At 43.3% G+C, this 24,521-nt stretch overlaps 1 protein-coding gene across 1 annotated transcript in view; it reads right to left on the minus strand.

Annotated features, from left to right (window-relative positions):
* col7a1 (collagen, type VII, alpha 1) overlaps nt 1–21,967 on the minus strand; it is a 49,012-nt gene extending 27,045 nt beyond the window's left edge. The window contains exons 1-42 of the mRNA XM_079265559.1: nt 21,788–21,967; nt 17,516–17,588; nt 17,235–17,415; nt 16,969–17,125; nt 16,768–16,861; nt 16,506–16,664; nt 16,224–16,381; nt 15,795–15,924; nt 15,532–15,651; nt 14,449–14,604; nt 13,806–13,925; nt 13,554–13,697; nt 10,614–10,730; nt 10,137–10,283; nt 9,845–9,970; nt 9,582–9,728; nt 9,021–9,143; nt 8,520–8,786; nt 8,184–8,327; nt 7,921–8,052; nt 6,968–7,114; nt 6,376–6,504; nt 6,146–6,295; nt 5,915–6,051; nt 5,669–5,795; nt 5,434–5,577; nt 4,425–4,594; nt 4,184–4,225; nt 3,998–4,024; nt 3,858–3,902; nt 3,637–3,756; nt 3,482–3,553; nt 3,351–3,386; nt 3,213–3,266; nt 2,984–3,058; nt 2,672–2,785; nt 1,302–1,328; nt 1,155–1,208; nt 994–1,065; nt 851–910; nt 420–455; nt 293–337 (exon numbers count right to left, since the gene is read on the minus strand). Coding sequence (XP_079121685.1) covers nt 293–337; nt 420–455; nt 851–910; nt 994–1,065; nt 1,155–1,208; nt 1,302–1,328; nt 2,672–2,785; nt 2,984–3,058; nt 3,213–3,266; nt 3,351–3,386; nt 3,482–3,553; nt 3,637–3,756; nt 3,858–3,902; nt 3,998–4,024; nt 4,184–4,225; nt 4,425–4,594; nt 5,434–5,577; nt 5,669–5,795; nt 5,915–6,051; nt 6,146–6,295; nt 6,376–6,504; nt 6,968–7,114; nt 7,921–8,052; nt 8,184–8,327; nt 8,520–8,786; nt 9,021–9,143; nt 9,582–9,728; nt 9,845–9,970; nt 10,137–10,283; nt 10,614–10,730; nt 13,554–13,697; nt 13,806–13,925; nt 14,449–14,604; nt 15,532–15,651; nt 15,795–15,924; nt 16,224–16,381; nt 16,506–16,664; nt 16,768–16,861; nt 16,969–17,125; nt 17,235–17,415; nt 17,516–17,579 — 4,569 coding nt within the window. The 5' untranslated portion in view covers nt 17,580–17,588; nt 21,788–21,967. The remainder of the gene's footprint in view (nt 1–292; nt 338–419; nt 456–850; nt 911–993; nt 1,066–1,154; nt 1,209–1,301; nt 1,329–2,671; nt 2,786–2,983; nt 3,059–3,212; nt 3,267–3,350; nt 3,387–3,481; nt 3,554–3,636; nt 3,757–3,857; nt 3,903–3,997; nt 4,025–4,183; nt 4,226–4,424; nt 4,595–5,433; nt 5,578–5,668; nt 5,796–5,914; nt 6,052–6,145; nt 6,296–6,375; nt 6,505–6,967; nt 7,115–7,920; nt 8,053–8,183; nt 8,328–8,519; nt 8,787–9,020; nt 9,144–9,581; nt 9,729–9,844; nt 9,971–10,136; nt 10,284–10,613; nt 10,731–13,553; nt 13,698–13,805; nt 13,926–14,448; nt 14,605–15,531; nt 15,652–15,794; nt 15,925–16,223; nt 16,382–16,505; nt 16,665–16,767; nt 16,862–16,968; nt 17,126–17,234; nt 17,416–17,515; nt 17,589–21,787) is intronic.
* Nucleotides 21,968–24,521: the final 2,554 nt, after the last annotated feature.

The raw sequence follows: 24,521 nt of genomic DNA on the forward strand, positions 1-24,521 counted from the left end.
ACAAACGTCCATCTCATCTGAACAAGAATTCGAAAAAGCAAATGAGGACAGCAGACGTTGAATGGAGATTAAAGCGATCTCTCAGTTCAGGTACGAACACGTTCTCTGCAGCATATTATTTATTGGACTGCAGAAAACAGAGGCAGCTGCTGTGTCTCCACCTTCATTTCATAACTTGAACATGTTTAAGACCGACGTGAGCTTAATGAGACGCACATCAAGCGAAGCAAGATTGTACATAAGAAATAATAATAATTTTGTTGAAATCTGATTCACTCATCACAGTACTCACCCTGTCTCCCTGTGATCCAGCCTCACCTGGCTGTCCTCGGTCACCCTATCGGAATCGAGCGAGTGACAAAGGTTATTCCTCTATTAACAGCTTATAAAATAAGTCATTTGTCTTACCTTTATCTTACCTTGCCACCAATTTCACCTGGAGGTCCACGGGGACCCTGAAATACATTGAGCAAAATGCTGGATCATAAATGTGTTAATTCCACTCAGGAGGTAAAGTTTTAATCCTGTTTATTTCTGTGTTTTTTATTAGTTAGCAGGAAATCTCAAAAATGACAGGAGAGGGCCATGGTGCACAAAATAACTGAATGGTTGCAACTGGGACAACACCACCATGTGGACATTTATAAAGCACCTTATATCTTTGCTCACAACTCTTATATTGTGAGAAACAGAAGCGTCTTAAACAGACACACATCACAAGTTTGTAAATTGTGATGGGATTGTGGAGGCATAGCAGAGGTCAGTGCTTTCTACTGTATTTATATTGTGAAAAAAAACGGATTCCTCATCTTGACATCAGCCATCTAAAATGACTGTGTGCTCAACCCACCCTGTCCCCAGGGTCTCCTTGTCTTCCTGTCAGTCCAGGCACCCCATCGCCACCATCGCCCTGAAAAAGAACCACAAGCCATCACTCTGGGATTAACACCTCCCATGATCAAACATTCATAGACTTAATCAATCTGCAGCTACCGTGTCTCCCTTGCTGCCTTGAGGTCCTGCTGGCCCTCTAGGACTCTGAGCTCCTGGAGGTCCTGGGCCACCCTGATAATAAAAATACAACCCCACATGCACACTGAGTTCATCTGCAAACCAAACATGTCAGCACATCGGCAGTGATTGACAGCGCTTACTGGGAAGCCTTTCTCGCCCTTCACTGCCACCCCGCTGCCGACTCCTGGAGGTCCCTGTCAGCAAACAGAGATAAGAGCTGAGGATCATTATGCTGATGTGCTCCTCAGAATATGTCTGCAGTGAGAGGACAAGCTGGTGTGACTTACCCGATCTCCTGAGCTGCCCTTGTCTCCCTGCACAACGAGAGAGAGAGAGAGAGAGAGAGAGAGAGAGAGAGAGAGAGAGAGAGAGAGAGACAGAGACAGAGACAGAGAGCGAGAGAGAGAGAGAGAGAGTGTGAGAGAGAGAGTGAGAGTGAGAGTGAGAGAGAGAGAGAGTGAGAGTGAGAGAGAGTGGATGCTGAACGTTGTTAGGAAACGTTTCGAAGTAATAACAACAGACATTGACGTACACACACTTACTCACAGGTTGATACACACACAACCTACTTCTCTGCTACTCCACATCCGATCACGACACAGAGCCAGGAATTAAACTACATTTTTTATATTACAGAAATAAGTTATTGGTCATTCTTTTTAATCCGCAGAAAACCATTGCTTCTATTCCGCAAGAATTAAAAACTATTGTAACGGTAGTTTTCCGTTAATCAGGATCATTTCTAGAATAAAAAAATAAATGATTAAGACCATGATAAAAACCCTGACCGTTGAAATTGAATTATACACTAAAAATGATATTGTGTAACAAAAACTACCCATAAAATCTCAGCTTTCCTGGCACATACAGTAAGTGCTTCAGCCAGCACTGAAGAAATATGTGAGTGGCTCACTGCTACCACCATGTGCATGAGTCTGATAATAACAGTTGCATCTTCAAGCAGTGGTTGGAGCCAAAAGACTCCATTGAGACTTCATTAAGGTCTCTAAAATACCTCAATCTAACAAAAACAAAAGATATTTTGGGACGGGGAAATCAAATGCATGCACTTTTATCAAATATTTCATTACATAATTAACATAGTAAGGTTAAAAATGTATATAACATCTATATTTCTTATTGGCCGAGTTTAAAGAAAGAAAGAATATGAGACCGTAAAATGCTTTCACGTAAATCGAATGTCTGTAAAAACAATTTCAGCAACAACTGAATAGCTCCTGAAAAAGCCTGAATATTTGAATGTTGTTTTAATGTGAGTCATTTTAAATTCTTTTTTTCAAAATCATAAAAATCCTTACATTAGTAAACTGAACACAGCACACTCGTGTTTACCAACACAGCTGTATGTCACTCCAAAATGCCAAAGGGATGACAGACGCAAACTATCTAATGTCGGTAAATCCAGCTTCATCAGGACAGAGAGGTGCTCAAAGACAGCTTGTGTTTTGACTGTGAGTTTGGATTTAGGCTAACAGAGTAAATACCTTTAGCTCCGTTAAGGAGTGATGGAATGCTCACTTTTAGGACATTATATCAGACAGGTGTATTTTCAAGAGGAACTCTTTAAAAGCTGATAGCATAGAATAGTTACTTTCTAAATTGAGGGGAAATGAGCGAAGCAGGGCAGGACGCTCACCTTGATGGAGACTCCTGGCGTTCCTGACAAACCTGGGCGACCATCCTGACCAGGTGTCCCCGAAGCTCCAAGTGCTCCTTTGCTCCCGTCGCTGCCTGACCGACCATGAGTACCCTTAGTACGCAACATAAATACTGGTCAGTATACAGACATGAGTACATCCAAAACATCTAGACAGCTACACACAACCTTTTTACCTGGACATCACTTTACAGATGAGAGTGTGTGTGAGTGTCGTCCACCGTGAGATTAGGATACATGTGGCCATGCAAAGATAATTTAGGACTGTAGTCACTCCGGTTTGTTTCTTACCGGTATTCCTGAGATGCCTGGTTCTCCTTTCCTCCCAGGAAGACCCCCTCCTGATGTAGCCGAGCCTGATTCACCCTGAAGCATCAGCACAGCACCGTAAACACACACACACACACACACACACACACACACACACACATTTTGTTCTCCGTCTCTTTCAAACTGCCACAAAGGAACTACAAACACTTGTGAGGTGTTTTTTGGCAAAATAAATGATCGCTCTGCTCACCCTTTCACCTTTAGTCCCCTTTGGCCCCAGTGGCCCTGTCCCACCTGTCCCACCCTAGAACAGAAAACACGTAGCAAGCGTTGTACTTCATGTATTTAAATGTCCACCGAACAATTCTGCAGGTTGAGAGTTACTCACTGGATCCCCTCTGATCCCAGGTAGGCCCTGCGAACCCTGACCCAAGAACAACATTGTTTTGTTACTTCTATGGTCATACAACAACATGAACACATCCAATGGGTCGGTGGGTTTTGCTCCCTCAAACTCACCGGGACTCCTGAATTTCCAGGAGAACCTGGTCGTCCTGGCAGCCCTGAACTTCCATCAATGCCAGGAAAACCCTGAAGCGAAAACAAACCGCTTGTTACTTCAGTCCTCATTAGGGAAGTGTGTAGAGTTTTGGTATAGCCTTAGCTGTACTTACTCTCTCCCCCTTTTCTCCTTTCCCCCCCACTGAGGGGTCAATAGGGATAGTTTGGCCGGGTGGACCTGGGCGTCCTTCAGCTCCTCTGGGGCCTTCCCTCCCAGGCACACCATCACGACCCTACACCACACATTCGGACACCACATCAGTATGTACAATCAATAGTATTTTGAAAAAGCAGTACATTGCTGTTAATAGGTCAGTGTTAATGAATGACTCACAGACTCTCCCTTGCGCCCATCTACACCGTCTCTGCCTCTCTCACCCTGCGGAGTAAAACAAAACAAAATGGTACCTTACCAGCTGAAAATGCAAATTACAAGGAGAGTGGTGAAATATTTTGCAACTTTCTGCACCGTACCGTCTCTCCACGATATCCGGTCTCACCCTAAAATAAATAGGAAAGATTATATTTAGAAATCATACAGGAGAGAGGAGGAGCCAAGAGAACTTGAAGGATGTTTCTCGCAGTGTAGAAATCTATAGTACATTATTATCACAGGTACAACGTTTTGATACTGTATGAAAGTACAGCTGGAGAACTCACCCGAGGGCACTGAACGGTACACTGCGCTGGACCTGGACCTACCTAAACAAGGACAGAAACATTACGCTGAGATTAAAGAGGGGTTTTTTTCTACTACATCCTCCTTTATTACAGTTAATCTATGCTATTTCCCAAAAAAAAAGCCACAAAGCCCCATCAGCAATATTTGTCTACAGATCACACAAAGCTTGAAAAACAAGGCTATAAACAAAACATAGGATTTGTCCAGGTTTCTTCTTACATCTGGTATTCTGGCAATGCCACACAGCAAGTCGGCCAGATCAGTGTGTAAGGTGTCCAACTGTGCTGCATTACGGGCATACAGGATGTTCTGGGTGCTGCCGTCCGTCACTGCCCGTCGCAGCTCCTCGGTATTCGCCTGGTCGATACCAACTGCTAACACTGTCACACCTAGCAGACACGCAACAAGACATTTGTCTCACAGAACAGAGGTGGATTTTGGATTTGTATGTGTCAGTGTGAAGTAGGTCTACATATACCGGTAGTTGGACTTCTTGTGAATTCAGAAAAATATTTTCAACTTGTTTAAGTTCCAGATGGGGCATCTGTCACAGGCCCAGTGACTTAAAAATACGTCCCCTGCAAAATGATCATTTGTATATCAACTACTCACTCAGTGTTACCTTGAAGAAAATGTGTTTTTCCCACACGCCTCCACGGTGAACGGAGAACGAACGAACGGAGAGAAGTCTTGAGGAAGTGAATGGAGGCCATGTTTAAGAACAGCAAAACTATATCAAAACATCCTTCTTTACTCTCGTTTGGACTCACTTGGACAAGTGGATGGCGAGGTGTTTTCAAAAGTAAGGTTTTAGTCAAGATGCATGTGTTTGGGAAGTAGTGTGCATACAACTGGATGAATGAGACTTGGATTATACTGGACAAGTTGTGTGAGAGTTTGTAGAAGGGTGTTTTGATAAAGTTTTGCGGTTGTTAAACCTGGCCTCCATTTACTGTAATTGATAAGATTGTTTTCTGTTTTTTGATTCTTCATTCACCATAGAGGCACATGAGAAAGGTTGAGTAATTGACATACAAATGTTCTTTTTGTGGGTTCATATTTGCATACATATACTGTGACTGAAATCTTGAAACTAAATTGTCCAGATGAAGCCAACTTTAGTGCTCTGGTGGCTGCAGGTAGTTACATCCCACCAGGCTAAAGCAAACCACACGTTTCATTCACAGACGAGTGCAGTGTGACTGCTTGTTGTTCTGCTCCAGCACACCTGGAGCCCTGAGGCTGTTGGCTGCGAGAGTCAGGTTGTCAACTGATATTTTGTCTGCAATGATGACGACAGCACCAGGGACCCTCGGCCTCCGTCCAGCTGAGGGGGTCAGGAGGTACTGCCTGGTGTATCTCACCGCCTCACCTGCAGAGGGAGACAGACAATATCACAACTCATATACTCGCGTACACATACATCGAGCAGTAAGTACAGAAAAGGCGAGGAAAAAACTGACCAATGTTATTCCCGGGACTTTCATCAAATGGTTTGGACTGGATCTCTTGAAGAAGTGTGTCATACCTGCCATGGCGATTAAGCAGGAACCATACTTTGGGTCTGTAACCGTATATTACAACTCCAAACTGAAACAGGCAGAATATAATCAAAATGTTAGACAGCTAAAAGTGACCGTGCCATCAGATTATGTGAGCAAACAGCCTCCCCGGGTCCTGTTGAGAGATGTATTCTTCAAGAGCAGTACCTGAGAGTCGTTGGCTCCGATAGTGTCGAGCGATCCAGCTGCACTTGTTAGCAGTTCGCGCAGAGGTCTTGCGAGGCTAATCCGATCAGTGGATGCCGGGACCAGAAACACCACATCCAGACGCCCGCCCACACAAACTGTTGACAGCGAAGTTTGTCGGGTTAAGTACGGCATCAAGAGGTGCTTAGAAGTGTGGTAAGTATATGAAAGAGGAGGGTGTTGATGCGTTACCAGTGCGTGCAACAACAGAACTCTCAGTTCCCAATCCATTTTCAACGGTGGGCTGCACCGTATAGCGATAACGACGGCCCAAACGCAGCCCAGTCACCTGGTAAGAGCTGGATGCAGCAGGGAGCATAACAGACAAGCCTCGACCAACCTCTGAGAGATGTGAGCAGTTAAAATGATGCAGGCAGAGTCTTCGAAAAGTAAATTATAACACATATAATAACATGTTTCACCTGTCTCCTCTCTCCAGCGTAGAATATATCCCGTGGCACCTGGTAGTGGAGTCCACCCAATCCGCATAGAATTCTGGGTAACCTCTGCCACTCGTACAGTTATAGTCACTGGAGGGGAGGGGCTACCAGCTGTAAACACGGATACAGAGAAGCAGCAATGACATTTCATTTGGATATTTCATCCAATATATTTCTTGAAACATAAGATTTTGTATATGTCGTGCAATATTGAACTATTGCACTCAAGAAAGAAAACATTGCCATGCATACCTACACATCAAGTTCAAAGGCTTCTCAGTGACTTATGCGGTTTTACTTAGTGACTAAACACTGTATTGTTTTAGGGTAAGACTTGTTTTATATTACTTGCTTATATTACTGAGACCTACAGTGCAATGTGTAGTATGTTGTACTTTTACCATATTCGGCATTTGTGAACTACTTTTATTGAAAATTGTAAAGCACTGTTTAATCCATCCATTCATTTCAGAAAACTCCTCTCATCCATTGTTAGTTTCCTCCAGTCAAAAACTTTTCGGGGGTTCAACTAATCTGCCAGAACCTTGAACTAACATAGGAAGACAGGACTCACGTGTGGTGACTCTGACAGACACGGGGGTTCCCTCTCTGTTTTGAACTAAAGCCATGACCTGCACCTCGTACTGGGCTCCGGGGTCCAACTGGTCTAAATCCACTGCTGTCACATCACCCCCCAGCAGCTGACTCCTCTCATCACCACCTACAGCAGCACATCGTTGCAAGAGTGAGTGGGGTGACACAGCTCTCCTTAAACCTTTTACAAAGGATAGTTCTGATGCTTTGTAGTGGGGTTGTATGAGGTTCTTATCCATAGGAAGTATTTATATAGGAAGTTTGGAAGTTATATAGGAAGTTTGGAGAAACAGACAGTAGAACTGAGGCAAGAGCAAAGCAATGTAGTGCTGTGGCCGGGGGCAGCAGCAAAACGTATTTTAGCCACCTAAAAGAAAGGCTTACTTAAAAAAAGAAAATCACTATCAGCTTAAGTGAACGTAACCCTTTAAAACGCTTAGGTGTTATATAGAGTTATTTTGGAGCCAAAGTCACACAACAACACAAACTAACTAACCGATCAAGGCAGCGGTAGACCAGCAACTTCCGTGTTCTGCAATGCACAATTACGTTTTTTTTGTCATTGGTGTCTTGTGGCCTTGCAGAGACATAGACGGATATATTGGCTTCAGTTCCCCGTCGGCTCGCTGACGGCAAGGTAAAGCGCTGAAAATATATTTTATATAGCACTTAAACAGATATTGATATTGATTTCTTTACGTTTGCTGCATTGCTTTGCTTCCGTGCGGTAACTGCGGTTTCTGTTTCTCCAAACTGGGAGTGGACCGAACGCCATCTACTGTAGGTAATACACTGACTTTGGATAAGTACCTCATATAAACCCACTTCAAAACATCCAAACTATCCCTTTAAGGGCAAATGAATGCTTGCGAGATGTTAGATTTATATTTAGGACTTGATAACAAAAGTGAAATGGACCAGCAATAGATCTACCATCCGTTTTCCTCCAAGACACACGATAAGCCGTCGCTCCCTGCACACCAACCCAAGTGACTCGGACAACCTCTCCAAGGCCCTCCTGGATTTGCAGTGACGTCACAGTCCCGACCACAGATCGATCAGATTCTGAAGGTCGGGATGGAAAACAATCAGTCAGTTATTCTATGTCGTATTACCCTGCTGAAAGTCAAGTTCTTCTCCCAAAAGACACTCTGGACAACAGCAATAATGTGTATCAGACAGATTCAGTGTGGTACCTGTTCTGATACTCAGGGTGGAAGGACTTCCCTCTCGAGAGCCAGTGAGTGAAGAAACGAACACGTTGTAGGCTGAATCTGACTGTAGCCCATCAATGGTGTAGGAAGAGATGTCGGCGGCCACGTTACGAGTTGATTCAACTCCTGCATCAGCAAAACATAGCAGAGAAATGGAAATGTAGAAAAGAAAAATGGTTCCTCCAATTACAGATACGTGAGGATAGAAGAGGCTGACAGTCAGATCACTACCCAAATCTACACACTAAGCTTTTATCATGTATTTGGATGTATCTTGTGTCTTTAAAACACTGAGTATGAATGCCAATCAGTGCGTACCATCACCAGTGCGCCAAGTGATCTTATAGCCAGTCGAATGTGTAGAGCGTGACCATGCAATGCGTATCCTCTGAGATGCAACGTCAACGATGCGAAGGCCAGCCACTGATCCACCGTTGCGATTAGTCCGACTAGACAGTGTGACCACCTCTCCAACCCGTTGATCAACCACAGATGCAACACCAATTACCAGCGCCTCATCTGGTTGCAGGCCGTCTATGGTGAAGGCCGTGGCCTGCGCCGCCAGAATACGGGACTGCTCTGCATCTACAAGTCAGAACGTGAGGTAGTATAAAATTCTGCACACAAAAAAAACGGACTTTGAATTAAAGATGTGAAACAAATACAGCTTCAAAGTCTGCTGCTTTTGTTATTTTAAAGGATCGTGAAATAAGATCTAAAAACAGCTTTTGCTCAATCTTCAATGAGATGCCAAGACTAATATAATAAAACTTCACTTAAAACGATGAACTAAAACGCGTTGTGACATAAAACACTTACTGTTGCCTTGTCTCCAAGTAACCCTGTAACCTGTTGCCCCTGGAGCACCTGTCCAGGCAATTCGAATTCTCCGAGTGTTTGCGTTGGACACTCTGAGGTTCGTCACTCTGCCAGCACCTTGCTCTGAAATGAAGGGCATACAGGGCCTCGTGTGAGAAAATGCAATGTATATATCAATTTAAGAAAGCAAGCGCAATATTTTACTTCGAGGGAAACAACAGGTAGAAAGAGAAATGCTTCCCAATCAAGACTTTAAAAGATATTGATCTCGATGTCCACAGGTATATAAAATATGCTAAGTATATGTGAACAGCATTGTTCAGACCAGTGGTGTTGATTTTGCATAATTAACGAGAGACTTTAATCACAGCAGCTATTGTGTTTGTACATCAAAGTTACTGTAAAATATCAAGATAAAGAAGACAGAAGAAATGAACCGTGACAGAATGAATTACATTATAAATAAGATAGAAATTGTAGTTGTCTGATATTCAGGTAGATTTACAGGAACAAGACAACAGGATCAATCCCACAGCAGCACAGCAGCACTGCTCAACCCACCTGGTTTGATGTAAACAGTAACTGGGTCCCCTTCATTTTCTCCCACCAGCGCTGTGACACTGACACCATAAGACACTCCCACTGTCAGGTCTCTGAGGTCAAGGGTCGTCTGGTTTCCAGGGATACGCCGTATTTCCTCTGATCCCGCTGACATGTCGTGACACAAACAGAGACACTACTTCACAAGAACGTCTCCATTCATAATCGAGCATTCAATCATCACAATGGAAATTAAAACAATGAATAAAAATGCTCCAGTGCACCTTCTGTGTTCAGTATAATGATGCGGTACTGCGTGGCCCCGGCTACACCCGTCCAGCCGAGTCTGACCGTGCTGCCCAGAGACTCCACAACCCTCAGGTTGGACACCCTCCCCACTGGCTGTCCCTCTGCAACACCAGAGAATCAGGACACTCATGAAACATGGATACAAGCGCAAAAGCTTTTAAGCACATCTACAGGAAGACATATTCCCTTAGAATTCAACCCCAGCACATTTATGACCCATAAATCAACCCAAAATGAACTCAGAGTTGTGTGCCTCCAGGTACTGACCTTTGGATGTGGTGGAGACAGGTGTGGCCTCCTCACGGCCTTCGTACAGGGTGTACAGGGTGATGATATATTCTGTGTTAGGCTGAAGGCCTGTTAGCTCATAGCTGGCAGTGGTTCTAGGAAAGGTTAGCCTCTGTACACGGCCTCCTAGAGAGAGAGCAACAATCCGAGATCAGTGGTTTTATGTTCAATGCAGTGCAGTATACTTGTCCTATTACCTGCAACTTAGAAGTGGAGCTGGCATTTACTACAGTATTTGGCTATATTTAAGCTATATTTCAAATATATTTGGGATACAGTACACATAGCATTACTGTTGTGTATGTTGACATCAAAATGATTTATTGCGACCATCATAATAACTTGTCCATGTTGCACAGCCCTCCTTAAATCTACAGAATGTTACGTGTAATGTACAGAAATACGAGAAAGGGAACAATTGAATGTTTGAGCCTGCGTATGTCATGCACATCTCACCTTCCCCAGCCATGTAGTCCAGGCGGTACCCTTGAGATGACTGAATGATTCTCCAGGTGAGGCGAATAGAGGAGGGGCCAGTGGTGGCTGCTCTGAGCACCTGCTGCTCCTGTCGCTCTGAGGTAAAGACATAATATATCACATGTGTGTAATTATGTAACACATCACAAGTAAAGCTCTATTCCCATCAATCAATCAATAAAATATGTTAATGGTGATTTCAATGCGATGGGGACAAAACACACAGTGCCTGCTCTCTGTGCAAATGCAGTTTAAGTTCAGCTGACGCTAATACAAGGCTTCAGCTGGCTGAACTAGTCAAATCAAGCGGCTATTTCAAGGATTGGCTGAAGAGTAATCTTTCTGTTTTATTTGAAGTTCACATTACACCAACAAGCAGGCTGGTTTTGTTGAGTTTATACTACACTACATTTCACTACACTACATACAAAAAACCTTTCTAAATGACAGAAGGAAATCCATAAGTCAATTGAAAAAAAGGTGAGGCTTGCAGCAAGCTCCCGGCAGGTCTGCACCTGAACTTCAACAATGAACTCCGCCTGAGGAGCTTCTACTCCTTGCTTTAAAATAGGATGTTCCTCCTCCTCCGGCAGACAAACCAAAGTCAGTTCACAATCAATCAAGCCACCTAATAATTCTTAAAAGAAGAACAAAGCCTTGTTCCAATTGTCCTAACATAAAAAAATAACAGATAATGTCGGGTACTTATTAAAAAAAGAGCTAAACAGAGAACAACTCAACCAACTAAGTGGTCATGAAATAACATGCCTCTTTGAAGCCATACCAAATCCACAATTCATTTGTACTCCAGCCAGATGTAGTGTTTTAAGATATTCACATACACACCCTGCACATTTTCATGCCAGAACGTTCTGTTGGAATCTGTTGCGAAACAACATAAAAACTCCTGATTTGAGGAGGTAAGAAAACATGCTGTCTTCACTTAGAGACAGTTTTTTACAGAGAAGAACAGAGGACTGATAGAGAGTTCCATCCTATGGTGCAAAAACAATCACTGAAGCTCAATGTCAGCAAAACCAATGAGCTTAAAGTGGTGGACTACCAAAGGAACAGGATCACCCTGTCCGATAATAAAATCAATTTGACTTGACTTTGTTAAGCTTTGTTGTTGTGCTGTGTGTCTATTAGTGTGCACATTTTGTGAGAGAAACAAAACCGAGTCACATTCCTTGTTCACATGCTCGGCCAATACAGCTGATTCTAATAGAACACAAACTTGTAGCCATGACAGTAGACAATGCTTTAAATATGGATGTTGCTGCAAAGACGCAACAAATTCTAAAACGTGAATGCTTCAAACACAGACACACACATCTTCAACCCGGCAGCATAGAAGATCTTTACAATCACCAGTTTCAAGGTGGGCACCCGAGATAGTGTCCCCCATTCAGTATCCGACAAAATGTGAAATATGGTCACAATCTTCCCTTCTGTTCCTGAGTTATTATGGTGCTGTATAGTGGCCAGATATGAACATTATGATGTCACAGTGAAGTTGGCCTTTGACCTTTTGGGTATAAAATGTCACCACTTATCCTTTAATCCCATAAGACATTTCTGTCAAATTCTGTCATAATCAGCATATGAATTCTTGTTTTATGGCCAAAAATGTGGTTCGTGAGGTCACAGTGGCCTTTGACCAGCAAAATCTAATCAGTTCATTTTTTCGTCAAAGTGGACGTTTTAAGCAAAAATGTAAAGAAATTCCCTCAAGGCGCTCTTGAGACATTAATGAGAGAGTAGGACGGATGGAAAGCATAATGCCTTCCGGCCTTCTATCGCCGCTACAGAGGCAGTAAATTATCACACAGGTTAGACCCACTAACTCAACACTTTCTCTCTGATTGTGTATGTGGCCACAGGTCTTTTCTTGTTCGTGAGACGAACAACAAATCAACAAGAAAGTGCCAGGTGTCAGAAAAAAAGCCTACAGACCAGTGGCTGATGTCTCTTTTAGGCCTCAGATTCAGACCATACACGAACAAATTCAAACATTTTACTCAATGTCACATTTTGCTGGATTGAATGCCACACACAGCTTTTGAAGTGGTTGGGAAGATAAACATAACCCGAAACATAAACAGTTAACTTACACTTTAAATGTCATGCAGTCTTTGCTGTATTGTTTAGAATGTAATGTTAGACATCCTGTAAGAAGACTTCATGGCATTGCTGAATATATACATTTGCAAATAGACATGAAGACGTCATTCAATGTGTTCCTCACTAAAACAAAAAAAAGGTCAACATGTTTTCCTAATAAGAAGGAACAATCAACTCGTCACAAACGACAGACACCACAAATAGTTGCTTCTCCACAAGTTTACACCGGAACAAACAAGAGAGGAACAAGCTCAGCTGCAGTTTGAGTTAATGTGTGCAGTGTGTAGCGCACTGTGTATATCTCCCATCTTTGATAGCAGAACTAGACCACACAAAAGGCTTTTAGTGCTCCATTTCTGCCGGCTATGGGCCTTCCTCACGAGAGACAGATGATGTGTGCGTGTAATAAGTGCGTAGGTGTGCTCGGAATGTTCCTTCATTAAACAAAGCTAAACGGTAACATGTGAAGGTTTTCAGAAGAGAGACAAACAGCAGAGGAGACTGTTGGCACATCCTGTCTGCCTCTCTTCCTATCCCTGCACTTAGCAGGACACAACAGAAAGCAAGCGCCGATTAAACAAGCATTATTTTACTACGATCACCAATTTAAAAAGCACAAACATAAAAAGAGGATGGAATTTAGTGTCATGTGGCAATTAGCAGTTTTGGTGTGTGTGTGTGTGTGTGTGTGTGTGTGTGTGTGTAACTCTGAGTTTAAAAAGTATAATGAACACAGAAAACTTCACGGAGAGCAGAGACAGATGTTTGGTGTTGAACTGCTGAACCCACACCTACCTATCTTGAACCTGGCGGGTGCTACCGGGCCCTCAGTGTTGCCCTCATACAGCGGGATGATGGTGACGATGTACTCGGTGTCGGACTGCAGACTGGACAAAGTGTGAAACTCACCAGCAACCTCCACCGTCTCGACACTTTGACCTTTGTGAACAGAAAAACAAAAATATAATCATAAGTGAATGCAAAGTTGTAAAAATGAAATACTGACAGAAATGACAGGATGTTGTCTCATGTCGGCTTTGTCCTGACCTGTGAATGGTCCCCAGACCAGACGGTAGGCCCGCGCACCAATGACACCTCTCCACCGCACACGGACGCTGCCCTCTGACTCCGTCTCCACTGATAACTGCTGCACTGCCTCAAGGCGCACTGACACATGCAAAAACATGAACAGACACTTTACTCATAATACTGAAACCCATTCCGAAGAAACGGTATCACTATAAACTGTAATCTGTGCATATACTGTATAACGTACATACTGCGTACTTAGGGCTGGGCGATTATTCAATAGGATAATATATCATCTTTCAATTCAATCATATCATGATGAAATCATATATTAAGATATCGTAATATACAATTACGTCGTCTAGAATTGATAATAACAAGCACATACTAACTCAATAGGCTTCAGCATGTGATTTATTTATTGAATAACCAGAAAACATGCTAGATCATGATGTGAAATGACCTATATCGTGATTCTTTTTTGCATATCGCCCAGCCCTACCAATGCTGTACCTAACACTTGTTTTAATATTGCTCCATCATGTAACTTTATCCCCAAATCTACAACTGTATTATACTTTGTCGACTATGATTCGATTATGATTACATTACAAGCACTTGCATCATGGTACAGCAGTACCAAAGGACAGGGTGGACTCACATGTGCGGGCGTTGAGGATGGACGGAGGTGCAGAGTTCCGGGGGAACAGGGGATAGAGGCTGACGACGTACTCTGTGTTGGGCTGAAGTGACTCCAAGGTGACAGATGTGGAGTCTGCAGACAGAGACTGCTCCAACAGCTGAGCTGCAGGTTGACCTGCTCATCCAAGCACACAATCGACAGGGCAAGTAGGCATGGAGGGCATGCAGAGGATCAATTAATGCACTGATAGCAATCACAGATTATACTGTACAGTCTGTCATCATACAAATATAAGAAGTGTCCTCACACGCAACAAAGCCTAAGTATGGCAGCCAGCCAACTGTAGAGAAGTATGGTTGAGAGGATGTGCACTTCACAAGACAGACACTTGTCAGTGTCTGTCTTGTTTGTTTGAATTATCAGTGAGAGTAACAGCAGACACAGGAACATCAAAGCCTTCTCATTGAAGGATACACGCTGGCCTCAATTAAATACATACAGTATGTGCCAACCTAACTAGTGAGAGGAGGATCTCCATGTGAGACTGGCACTCCTGCCACATGTTCAGAGGGAGAAACTGTTTATATCAACCCTCAGACATCTTATCACTGTTATAATCTGTGCCACACCCTGTCTCTAGAAATGTTGGGACAAAATGACTGACGGTTTTCACTCTCTATCTTAATGTAAAGTCTGCTGATGATGAAAATGTATTCAATATTTAAGTAATGATTGGGCAATACAAATCCTAACCGACAGCCAGTGCCTGAGGGCGGTAAGGTGATGGAGAAGCTCATGTTCCCCACACTCAGCCTCGACTGCTGTACATTCTCGACATGTTTCCAACTTGCTACTAAAGGATAACTGTTATTCAGTCCTGTAGCTTTTCCTCCATTTTTACTGCAATTATTCATTCTGCCACGATTAGTTTTGTGCCAAGATAATTCTGCCACAACAAAGTACAAAGTCTGTTTTCTTTTTAAGTTCAAAGGAGAAGCTGCTGCTGATGTAACGTAAGTGTTATTGAAACACACTTGCACAAGTCAGATGAGTGGCAGACAGAAAGAGAAAGACAGGTCGACAGGTATGTGTGTGCCTGACCTCGTGGTCCATAGGTGAGTCTGTAGCCCTGCACAGGAGACGAAGGCTGATCCCAGCCCACAGAAAGAGAGAAGAAGCCTGCCTGGACCAGGCGGAGACTGGTGACCCCTGGCAAAGACCCTATAGGAGGATTAGAAATAAGACACTGCATGTGCATGACTGTAATAAGTTCATCAGTAAGGCTTCTGTCTTGTGAGAGAGAGGTTGCTCTGGCATTTTGGCAGGTTTCCCTGCTGACATTTTATCCTTCTCTTTTTACTCACTGGTCCGTTGCTTGGCAGAAACAGACTCCCCCACACTGTTGGGGTATTGGGCGATGACAGTCACCAGGTAGTCTGTTCCCGACCTCAGCTCTCTTGCGGTAAAGATCCGCTGACTGGCAGAGACAGTCTCCTGCAGAGAGAGCGGCCATTTTTGTAAGCAGTCAATCCTTAAACAACTTTTTGCAAAGTTGAGTGACTGAAATAGATTGGTAAGCCATGACATTCTTGCATCTGCACCATGTCTGCAGGAGAAGGGAATTTCACGCTTTGCTCTGCCAAATTTGTATCTCTACAGCATGTACACAAAGAAGACCCACCCATTAGACATGTTTATACTCAGCCTGAAGACACGCGTTTCTCTCGCAATTTTCTACTTCAATCTCGGTCATCACCATGTGTCAGGCATATTCATCCAACACCTGGACTCACCTGACGCAGCTCTGCAGTGATAGGTTGACCCAGACCAGAGAGTGGCACATACTGGACCACATAGCCACTCAAAGGGCCCCCTGCTGCACTCCAGCGAAACCTGAGAGTATCAGACGTTTGGCCTGTGAACTGAATGTTGGATGGACCAGAAAAGGCCTCTGAAAGGAGAGAATGGAAGCAGGAGGAGACTCACAATAAAGTCTGAGATAATAATAAGACACGTATCTTTGACTGTGTGTATTTTGATATACTGATGTTCTGTTGTTTAAGTAACCCACATACCATCACTAGCATAGACCCCTCCTGCTTTGGAACACACTTGGGGGCTCACAAGAGGAAGAAGTGTGTTCAGCAGTTTGAAGTCCCCAACAAAGGCGATGAAATCACTGCTGGGCTGGGAGGCAATCTGAGCCAATTCATTCATGTCTGCGCTCTTTATACCTAACGAACCAGAGAAAGTAATCACGGCGGCTCAGAAGCAAGTAAAAAAAAGAAAAGAAACTACTTTGAGTAAGAAAGGAGAAACTGCATGGTAGACACCTACCGACTGCATAAACATGCACTCCTTGACTGCGCAGCTTCTGTGCTGGTTCTTCTACACTGTCTTGTGACTTTCCGTCTGTGATGAGGACAGTGATCTGAAAGTTAAAGAGGACCCGCAGGGAGAATCAGTAACACAAGAGGTGCTGTGGTTAATATGCAGTTTCATGATTATGAACCCCCAAAGAATGGCTGCTCCTCAGACCTTTGCTACATCCCGACTGGACGCAGGGTTGAAAAAGTTATCAGAGACAAACTTGAGACCAGCACCAGTCCGTGTGTTTCCACCCTTATAGTTCAGCTTCTCTACAGCCTTGACCAGCTCAGTTCCAACCAGGTAAGTACTAAATGTAAATTCAACTCTGGAGGGAGAGAAATGCACATTAATACATATTTCTGCACCTGCTGTGAGATGATCTTCCATTGCATGCACAGGAAAGTAATGAGGTGAATCTTAATCCTGTCAGTCACCTGGAGGTGTCGCTGTACTGTATGACCCCAAACCGTATCCCTGACTCGCTGATAGAGCTGGCATATGACTTGATGATCGCAGCCATGAAGCCTTTCACCTGCAGGAAGTTAGCTCGGCCAATACTGGAAGACCCGTCAACCAGGAAAACAATATCTGCTGCTTGCACATTATTACACCTGCCTGCAAATACAAAGCGATGGAGAATACATGTGAGCACATAAACAGACACACACACCTGAGGATAACACTTTGAGGAGGAGAATTACAGAGTTATTTATACCCTGAGCTTCAATCCGTTTCATGGAGGAAAGGAGGACAGTCGCAGCGAAAAACCAGCTCCACATCTTCACAACCTGGGTTGACGAGGAGCAGATAAAACCTTTGTTATGTCACAAACTACTGCAACTCACTGCAAAACAGTCTGAGCACATTACACAGTTGTGATATTATACTGCTTTTACATTCTGTTAACATCCATCGATTGGTAGTTTCAGTATTCATGCTTGCAGACATTGAAGGGCCTGGTTTCTTTGCTGGAACGACTACTCTTCGTTTCCTTGCGTCTCCAGTTTATATTAGTCTGTGTTGTCACCAACTCCTCAGCTACTTACTATTCATCCCCATTAAATTTCCTGTTTCTGCTAGTCGTCTGATTGACACTTTCCTGTTCAGCTGCAGCCCATTAGTCATATGTTCCTCCGGATATATTTAGAGTGGTGCAGCCCTGTTATTTGTCAGATTGTCTGTGTTTCTTTAGAGTTATAGCCATTGTTCCTGCCCGTACCTGTTCTAAACCACTTTGCATCTTTGATATCCTGCCTGCCAGCCTCATCCCTTTGAACTTGTTTTCTTGTGCTAAATGTCTGTCTGACTACAGAGTAAAGTCTCTCTTATTACACCAGTCAAGCTTCACAAGTCTGTTTTAGGTCCAAGTTCTATTTGCATGATACAGTTCCAGTGAGTGTTAGCATAATAACCAAAACCGGAGCTTGTAGTGTAAGCTAAGGCAAGAATATGAAGTCATTAGAGCACAGCTGATCTGTCTGAGTACAACCTGACCACACATTAATACATGTTGATATTATTCCTGGTAGAAGTACATAAACAAGGTAAACAGCTTCCTCCAGTCCCATTTTTCTCTTCCCAGTAGGAGATGTTTTCCTGATTACAAATGAAAATAATGTAATGATGTGTTGTGTTCTGTATTACCATGGATGATGATCTGAAGGGAAAATATTATCATACCTATTAAGTCTAAGCATGAATACGCTGTGTCAATATCAACAGAATACATCTTCACCAAACCCAGATGACAACCACCTCTTATGCAGAACGGGGCAAGCGTCCCACCAACCACTCTAGCATCAACCATCTTAATTCTATAGGTGGACTTTTCTCCTTAAACACTTTATTTTATTAGCGTGTGGACCACGCATTAATTACTAATTACCACCACTTCTTTCCATGACAACCTCTATTCACGTCTACCTTTATACAGAGGTGATGCACAACACAGCGCCGACTGCAAATAGCTGACAGATGTTGAGCCAACGAACAAAACCTCTGATCTACTCTGTAGAGCTACGGTAGCAAACATTCCCGGGATCAAAACCCTGAGAAGCCACTTATGTTGATGAGACCAAATGTATAAGTGAGAGCAGCGGGACAACAGCAGACAGGAGTGATTTTCTGAGACTGTAAAAGAATATAAGGAGCATCAACATCATCTGGAATTGGGTCGTTTTCTTTGGTGTCTTGTTAAAACACTGACCTGAACCAGACTGGCTGTCCGTGTTTCCAGCGTCAGAACTAGCCCACATGAAAGAAAGCTGTAGTTAGCACACGCTGAGAGGGCTGATTACGTTAAGCAGACAGAAAACTACATCGAACGGCTCCCGCTGTGTTGTAGTGCTGTATGACAACTAGTTTGGCAACTAGAATAGCTATTACTAATAGTTTCACATACATTTGTTAGCTTTCTTGCTGAGAGTTGGATGAGAAGACTCTCATAAACTGTCTGGTAAACAGAAGGCTACAGCCACCTGTTAGCTGAACTTAGCATAAACACTGAAGACAGAAATGAACAGCTATATCAGTTGTTTAATCAGTACAAAAACTAAAGAGCAAGAACAACATTGTGTTTTTAATCACTGCGTTCAGCCGAGAGATAGTTTGGCACATAACCCCTCATGAAACCACAACGTGTCATTTTTTTGTCGGAATTTAAAAAACAAATAAATTATGACATCATGTAAATTATTGGGCTTTGGAAGTGTTGGCAGGTGGATTTCGTTAACTTTGGACGTAGCCAAGCTAGCCGTTTCCCTCTGTCTTCAGTTTTAATGCTAAGCAAAGCTAATGTCTCCTGGCTGTAGCTACATTTACATACAGACAGAGTTAGGACAGAGAGTCTGATCGAACTCTCTAAGCCAATGAGCAAATTTCCCAAAATGTCGTACTATTCCTTAATGAAGAAATATGACAAGAGCGTTTTAGGGTCTTGGGTGTTTCGTGTATAGTGTATAGTACACACAGTGCAGCAATTCTCTAAAAACTTGCGTAACTAAAAATAGACAACAGACTATCCCTTCCAAAGAATCAAAGTATTTATTCTAAGACTTCTAAACCTATACAATTTAATTATGTGCAATTAGCTCCTGACTTGATTTGTTCAAATAATACACTGGTCTAGACACATGCGTTAAAGATCAATGTCTGAGTAGCAAAGTGCCATCCACAACAGGAGTCAAGTGAGGACAAAAAAGAAATCTGCTGCACAGAGGCTGAGCTGTGTTTTGTGAAAGCTCCGTTCAGGCAGGATCACAGAGTTGTGGTTTAGTCGAGATGCCATTCTCCCAGGGGGGCGACAGGCCACCGCAATGTGACAGAGTGCAGGATTGTGTAAGAGCCAGGCTGCCTCAGCACAACATCGGTCACCAGGGACAGAGAGTCACACAACTGGACAAGGGGACGGAGGGGTCAAAGGAGTACCAGCTGTCACAGTAAATTACTGAAGTTTCCTGCCAATTTGCTCACACACCAGAATGTTGTGTGTACATGGAGGCCAGAATCTGCTGGTTGCAAGAAGAGAAGAGCCTTACTCCGAGGCTGTCTGGGAGTCAAAAACTGATCCTGGCATCTTTGACCTCTACCCTCAGGTCAAGCATAGAGTCCCCCATGTCCGCCAGTAATGGATTATTAGTCCGTTTCTTCATCCAAACTAAACAGAAGTACTAAGAACAGGCAGCTTTTGAAACTCTCCCGGGACCCCTTGTTGGAACAAGTTTCAAAAGAAGCACAAATCCTTTTGAAATATTTCACAAGCTTTGTATGACAACAAACAAACGCCGGCTGGAATAAATCAGGGTAAAAAACGGAATTAATCAAAAGGTTCTCTCATTCACATACAAAGACATGATTGAATGGGGAGAAAAAGTCAATATCCCCTACGTTACAGCTCGTTTAATCCAACATAAACACAGTAATCAACGATGAAAATATACACGTATCCACTAAAAAATGTAAGTTCTGGCTGCAAAGGTGCTCCACAAAAAGACCCATTGTTGATACAACAAGAATGTTCCTTTACAAACACATCAAACAGACACAGTAACCAGCAGCAGCCCTCCGTAGATGACACACTTGGGATTAGCACGGAGCCATTCTCTAGGCCACAGAGTGGCACGCCAAGAACTTAACCAAGTAAGGCTGCAGCCGTGCAGTCAATGAAAAGATGAATGAGAGAGTGGGAGGCTGAAGGTGAGCCAGAGAGGAAGAGTCTAATCTGTCCTGCTAAAGGCTTTTCAGACATTATTATACATTCCATGTCAACAGAGGACTTCCTGCTGCTAAGATGGCCAAACCACAGCAAAGACATTGGATGCACTTAGAAGTGGAGCAGACAACTGAAACCAATCCAGACATAAAGTCAGAGGAGCAAGCGGAAGAGTGAGAGTGCCTTCCTCTGTGCAGGATCACAGTGTTTAGCAGGGTAATGCCCTGTAACTAAGGGAGTTCAGCTGAGGTCAACGTGGATGTGCACTCCCACGTTGACCTGTGCAACTGTAATGATGCAGACAGTGTGAAGGAGTATAATTACAGGACGTACTCGGGGTCAGACATTCATTCATTTAAAAATGCATTCCGAAGTTGTTTAGTCTAATCACTGAATCGTCTGTGGGATTCTGAAAAATGTAATTTCAGAGAGGGTGAAAATGAGGTGAAAAATGTTCTGCTTGGTCTTGTTCAAAGTCAAAGGTTTTGCTGCAGGGAGCGCAAACGGCGAAGGAGTGGTGCTTTGGCTACAATTCAGCGTTATCAAGGAGTTATCGCTTCCCAGCATGCACATGCAGAGTAAATCAATGCCGGTATTTTCATCTACACATTTAGATATCGCAGACATGCACATCAATAAAACAGACGTAATGCAAAATTGCAGTTGTGCACTCTAAATCCCGAGTATAGCACAGTATTCCCATTAATGTATCTTCATCAAAGGGCTGCCAGCGAGCCCCGGGCAGGCCCTGATCTCTCCGCCTCTGCCTCATCTTACCTGGGGGATCTCTGCTCGGTGCACCGGGGCCACAGCCTGCCGCTCCTCACCTTTCCACCTGTGGCATATCCAGCCCTAGCTCTCCGTTCAGTGTCTGTACACACTGCTAGTATTCCCAGTCCCAGTCCAGTGTCACAGCTTTAAAGCACAGGGCAACTCCACGATCATCCACTGCAGCTCAACAACTGAACTCCTGTCGCTGCATCCCTGCAGAAGAAAACGCTGTTTCTGATTCCCGAGGCTGCGTCGCTTAGCTGAACACAGAGCAGCAGCTGAACAGTCCAGACTTGTTCAGATGCCTCAAGGGGAGTCCTAAGCTCTCCCTTTCTGTTTTTTCCCCTCCCCACCTCATTCTCTTTGCCTCTTGTCCCTCCCTGCTCCTGCCTGCAAGCAATGTAACCAGGCGGAGCGGATACATTATGCAATTTCGCTACTTTTCAGGCTCAGCGTCACATTATTTCACGCAGATTCTCTTCATTTACGGTCAACACACTTGGTTTAGTTACCTGCATACATTTGAAGAATGAACTTCAAGGTTGACAATAAAAATACCAAAAAGTACTGTGAGCATACAAACATTTTCTTAATTATTATTATTTTTTTTACAAACTAAAGCTTTACTTGTATTGCTGTGTGTATTTGCTAACGTTTTTTTTGTGCGTTTCAAAATTGCAATGCAACACCCCACACAGAAGAATAGCTCAAACATAAGTGGGATCAGCTCAGCTCTTCAAATGGAAACACTTCCCCTTTCCTGACACTTTGAGCGTTCATTTGGTGCCTCACAATGATGCATGAAGCTTTTACTCCAGTGACTTTAACAGTGTGGCACATTGAAAGAGAACTTAGCGCCCACCCTTTGCGGTATGAATAGCATAGTAGTGTTAGCTCAGCTGGCTACGTTCACTCACTGTACATTGCCAACTGCTCACCTCCACTACAATATTTCAACTGTTTTTATTTATATATTTAGATAATTGAAATGTTCCCGCTTACAGTTTGTTCTGCAGTTGTACTCTTCTTGTCAAATGTGTGACAAACTTGTCACCTGGTCACAGCCGACATCTTGACTTATTGTCAATAACGACTGCTCTGTTCCATTCATTTGTCCAGTAGGCCTAGACAGTGAGCAAGCAGGCGCAATACCAGGGCCCTGAAAAGCATCTTAAGGCAGTTTAACAATGATTCATTTGATGACTCATTGGAGCAACTAGAAGTCATAAATTTTAAGAAGGGAAATATGTTCACCCAGTCAGAGATGCTTGCCTTAGCTCGACAAGGCAGCTTCAACACGGCCTTCTCAAATACAAGCTCTCCGACGACCTTTAGCCCCTGTTCCAGGTCTGTATCCTCGACTGTGTCACTAATGTTTGCACAGCTTCTGGTACTGGATGGATTTATTAAGGACAAGCTACACATAGCCGACGAGCTCTTTATTCCTGATCTTCACAAGATCCTTCTTGGTTCCATCAGCTGACCCTCATCATAGCAATAAGCAGAGCAACCACAATGGCGCAGAGAGGGATGACAAACTGGAATCTGTTTTCTGGTTATGAAAATCTATATGACAGAGATAGCATTGATCAGAACAATTAATACTCTGAGTCAGTTAACAGACATTTGTGGTCATGTTTCATCCCCTCATGTTTAGGATAAAATCAGCCTTGACAACACACTTGCTGTTCAGATGGATGGTGTTTTTTTGTTTTTTTTTGCAACCATTCAATCTTAGCCACTGATTTAAAGTTCAGCTTCTTCAGTGTTTTTAGAGAGAAAGAGAAGACATGCTGGTGTAAACCGCAAGCCAGGCAGGCAACCAGACAGAGCTCTGAAGAAATCTGTGCGAGGCAGATGTGTTATGTGGCTCTGGATCTTTGAACCAACAAACAAAGCTGAATCCATAACCAAGCTGCACTAATAAAAACACATTCCAGCACTAGAATGTGTGTTCTCTCAACACTGCTTTTTTAGCCGGTGTTGGTTAGGGACAAACGACACAAGATGACTTGTGGTTTAAACTGCTTCAATTTGCACTTCACACACGATTCTCCACCTTCACACAGCGCCTTGTGACATCTCTCTCATTTAAATCAAGATTGAAGACCTTTCTGTTTGCTGCTGCCTTTAATTGAACCACGTTCAATTAGTATATTAATCAATTTCCTGCATTTCTGCATTGTACTACTGCATTTTATTTCTTACACTGTTTTTTAATTGTTTTTAAATCTCCTTTTCTTTTGCCTTATGTTTTGATGCTTTTAATGGTTTTATGTGAAGCACTTTGAATTACCTTGTTGTTGAAATGTGCTATACAAATAAACTTGCCTTGCCTCTGCGCCTTAATCACAACCAGGCTGAAACAGCAAACGGGCTAAAGGTTATGTAGGTGAGTTTGTGTTCGGGGTGCATTTTGCTTAATGACAGTCACCCTATCCCCAACTCTGTTGATGGATTGGTTCAGTCGCCAGCAGCTGATTTTACCACTACTGCAAGGATTTGACTATGTGAATATTAAACAGGGTTTTGCTATAAAACCACAACTGAAAACATTTCAATTGTCTGCTCAGTAAACCCACCTGAAAAGTGGAAGAAAAACCACATGTTGGGGTATCATATCTCAGATCCACAATATTGTTTCATCGATTTGTAGCCAGGAGAAGATGTCAGTGGACAGATATCATAAGATCTCCGACAAATTCTTTGGCCAACAGTCAGCTATTTCTGTCACTGTCTG

The sequence above is a fragment of the Melanostigma gelatinosum genome (assembly GCF_949748355.1).
Source record: "Melanostigma gelatinosum genome assembly, chromosome: 3".
Classification (NCBI taxonomy): Eukaryota; Metazoa; Chordata; class Actinopteri; order Perciformes; family Zoarcidae; genus Melanostigma; species Melanostigma gelatinosum.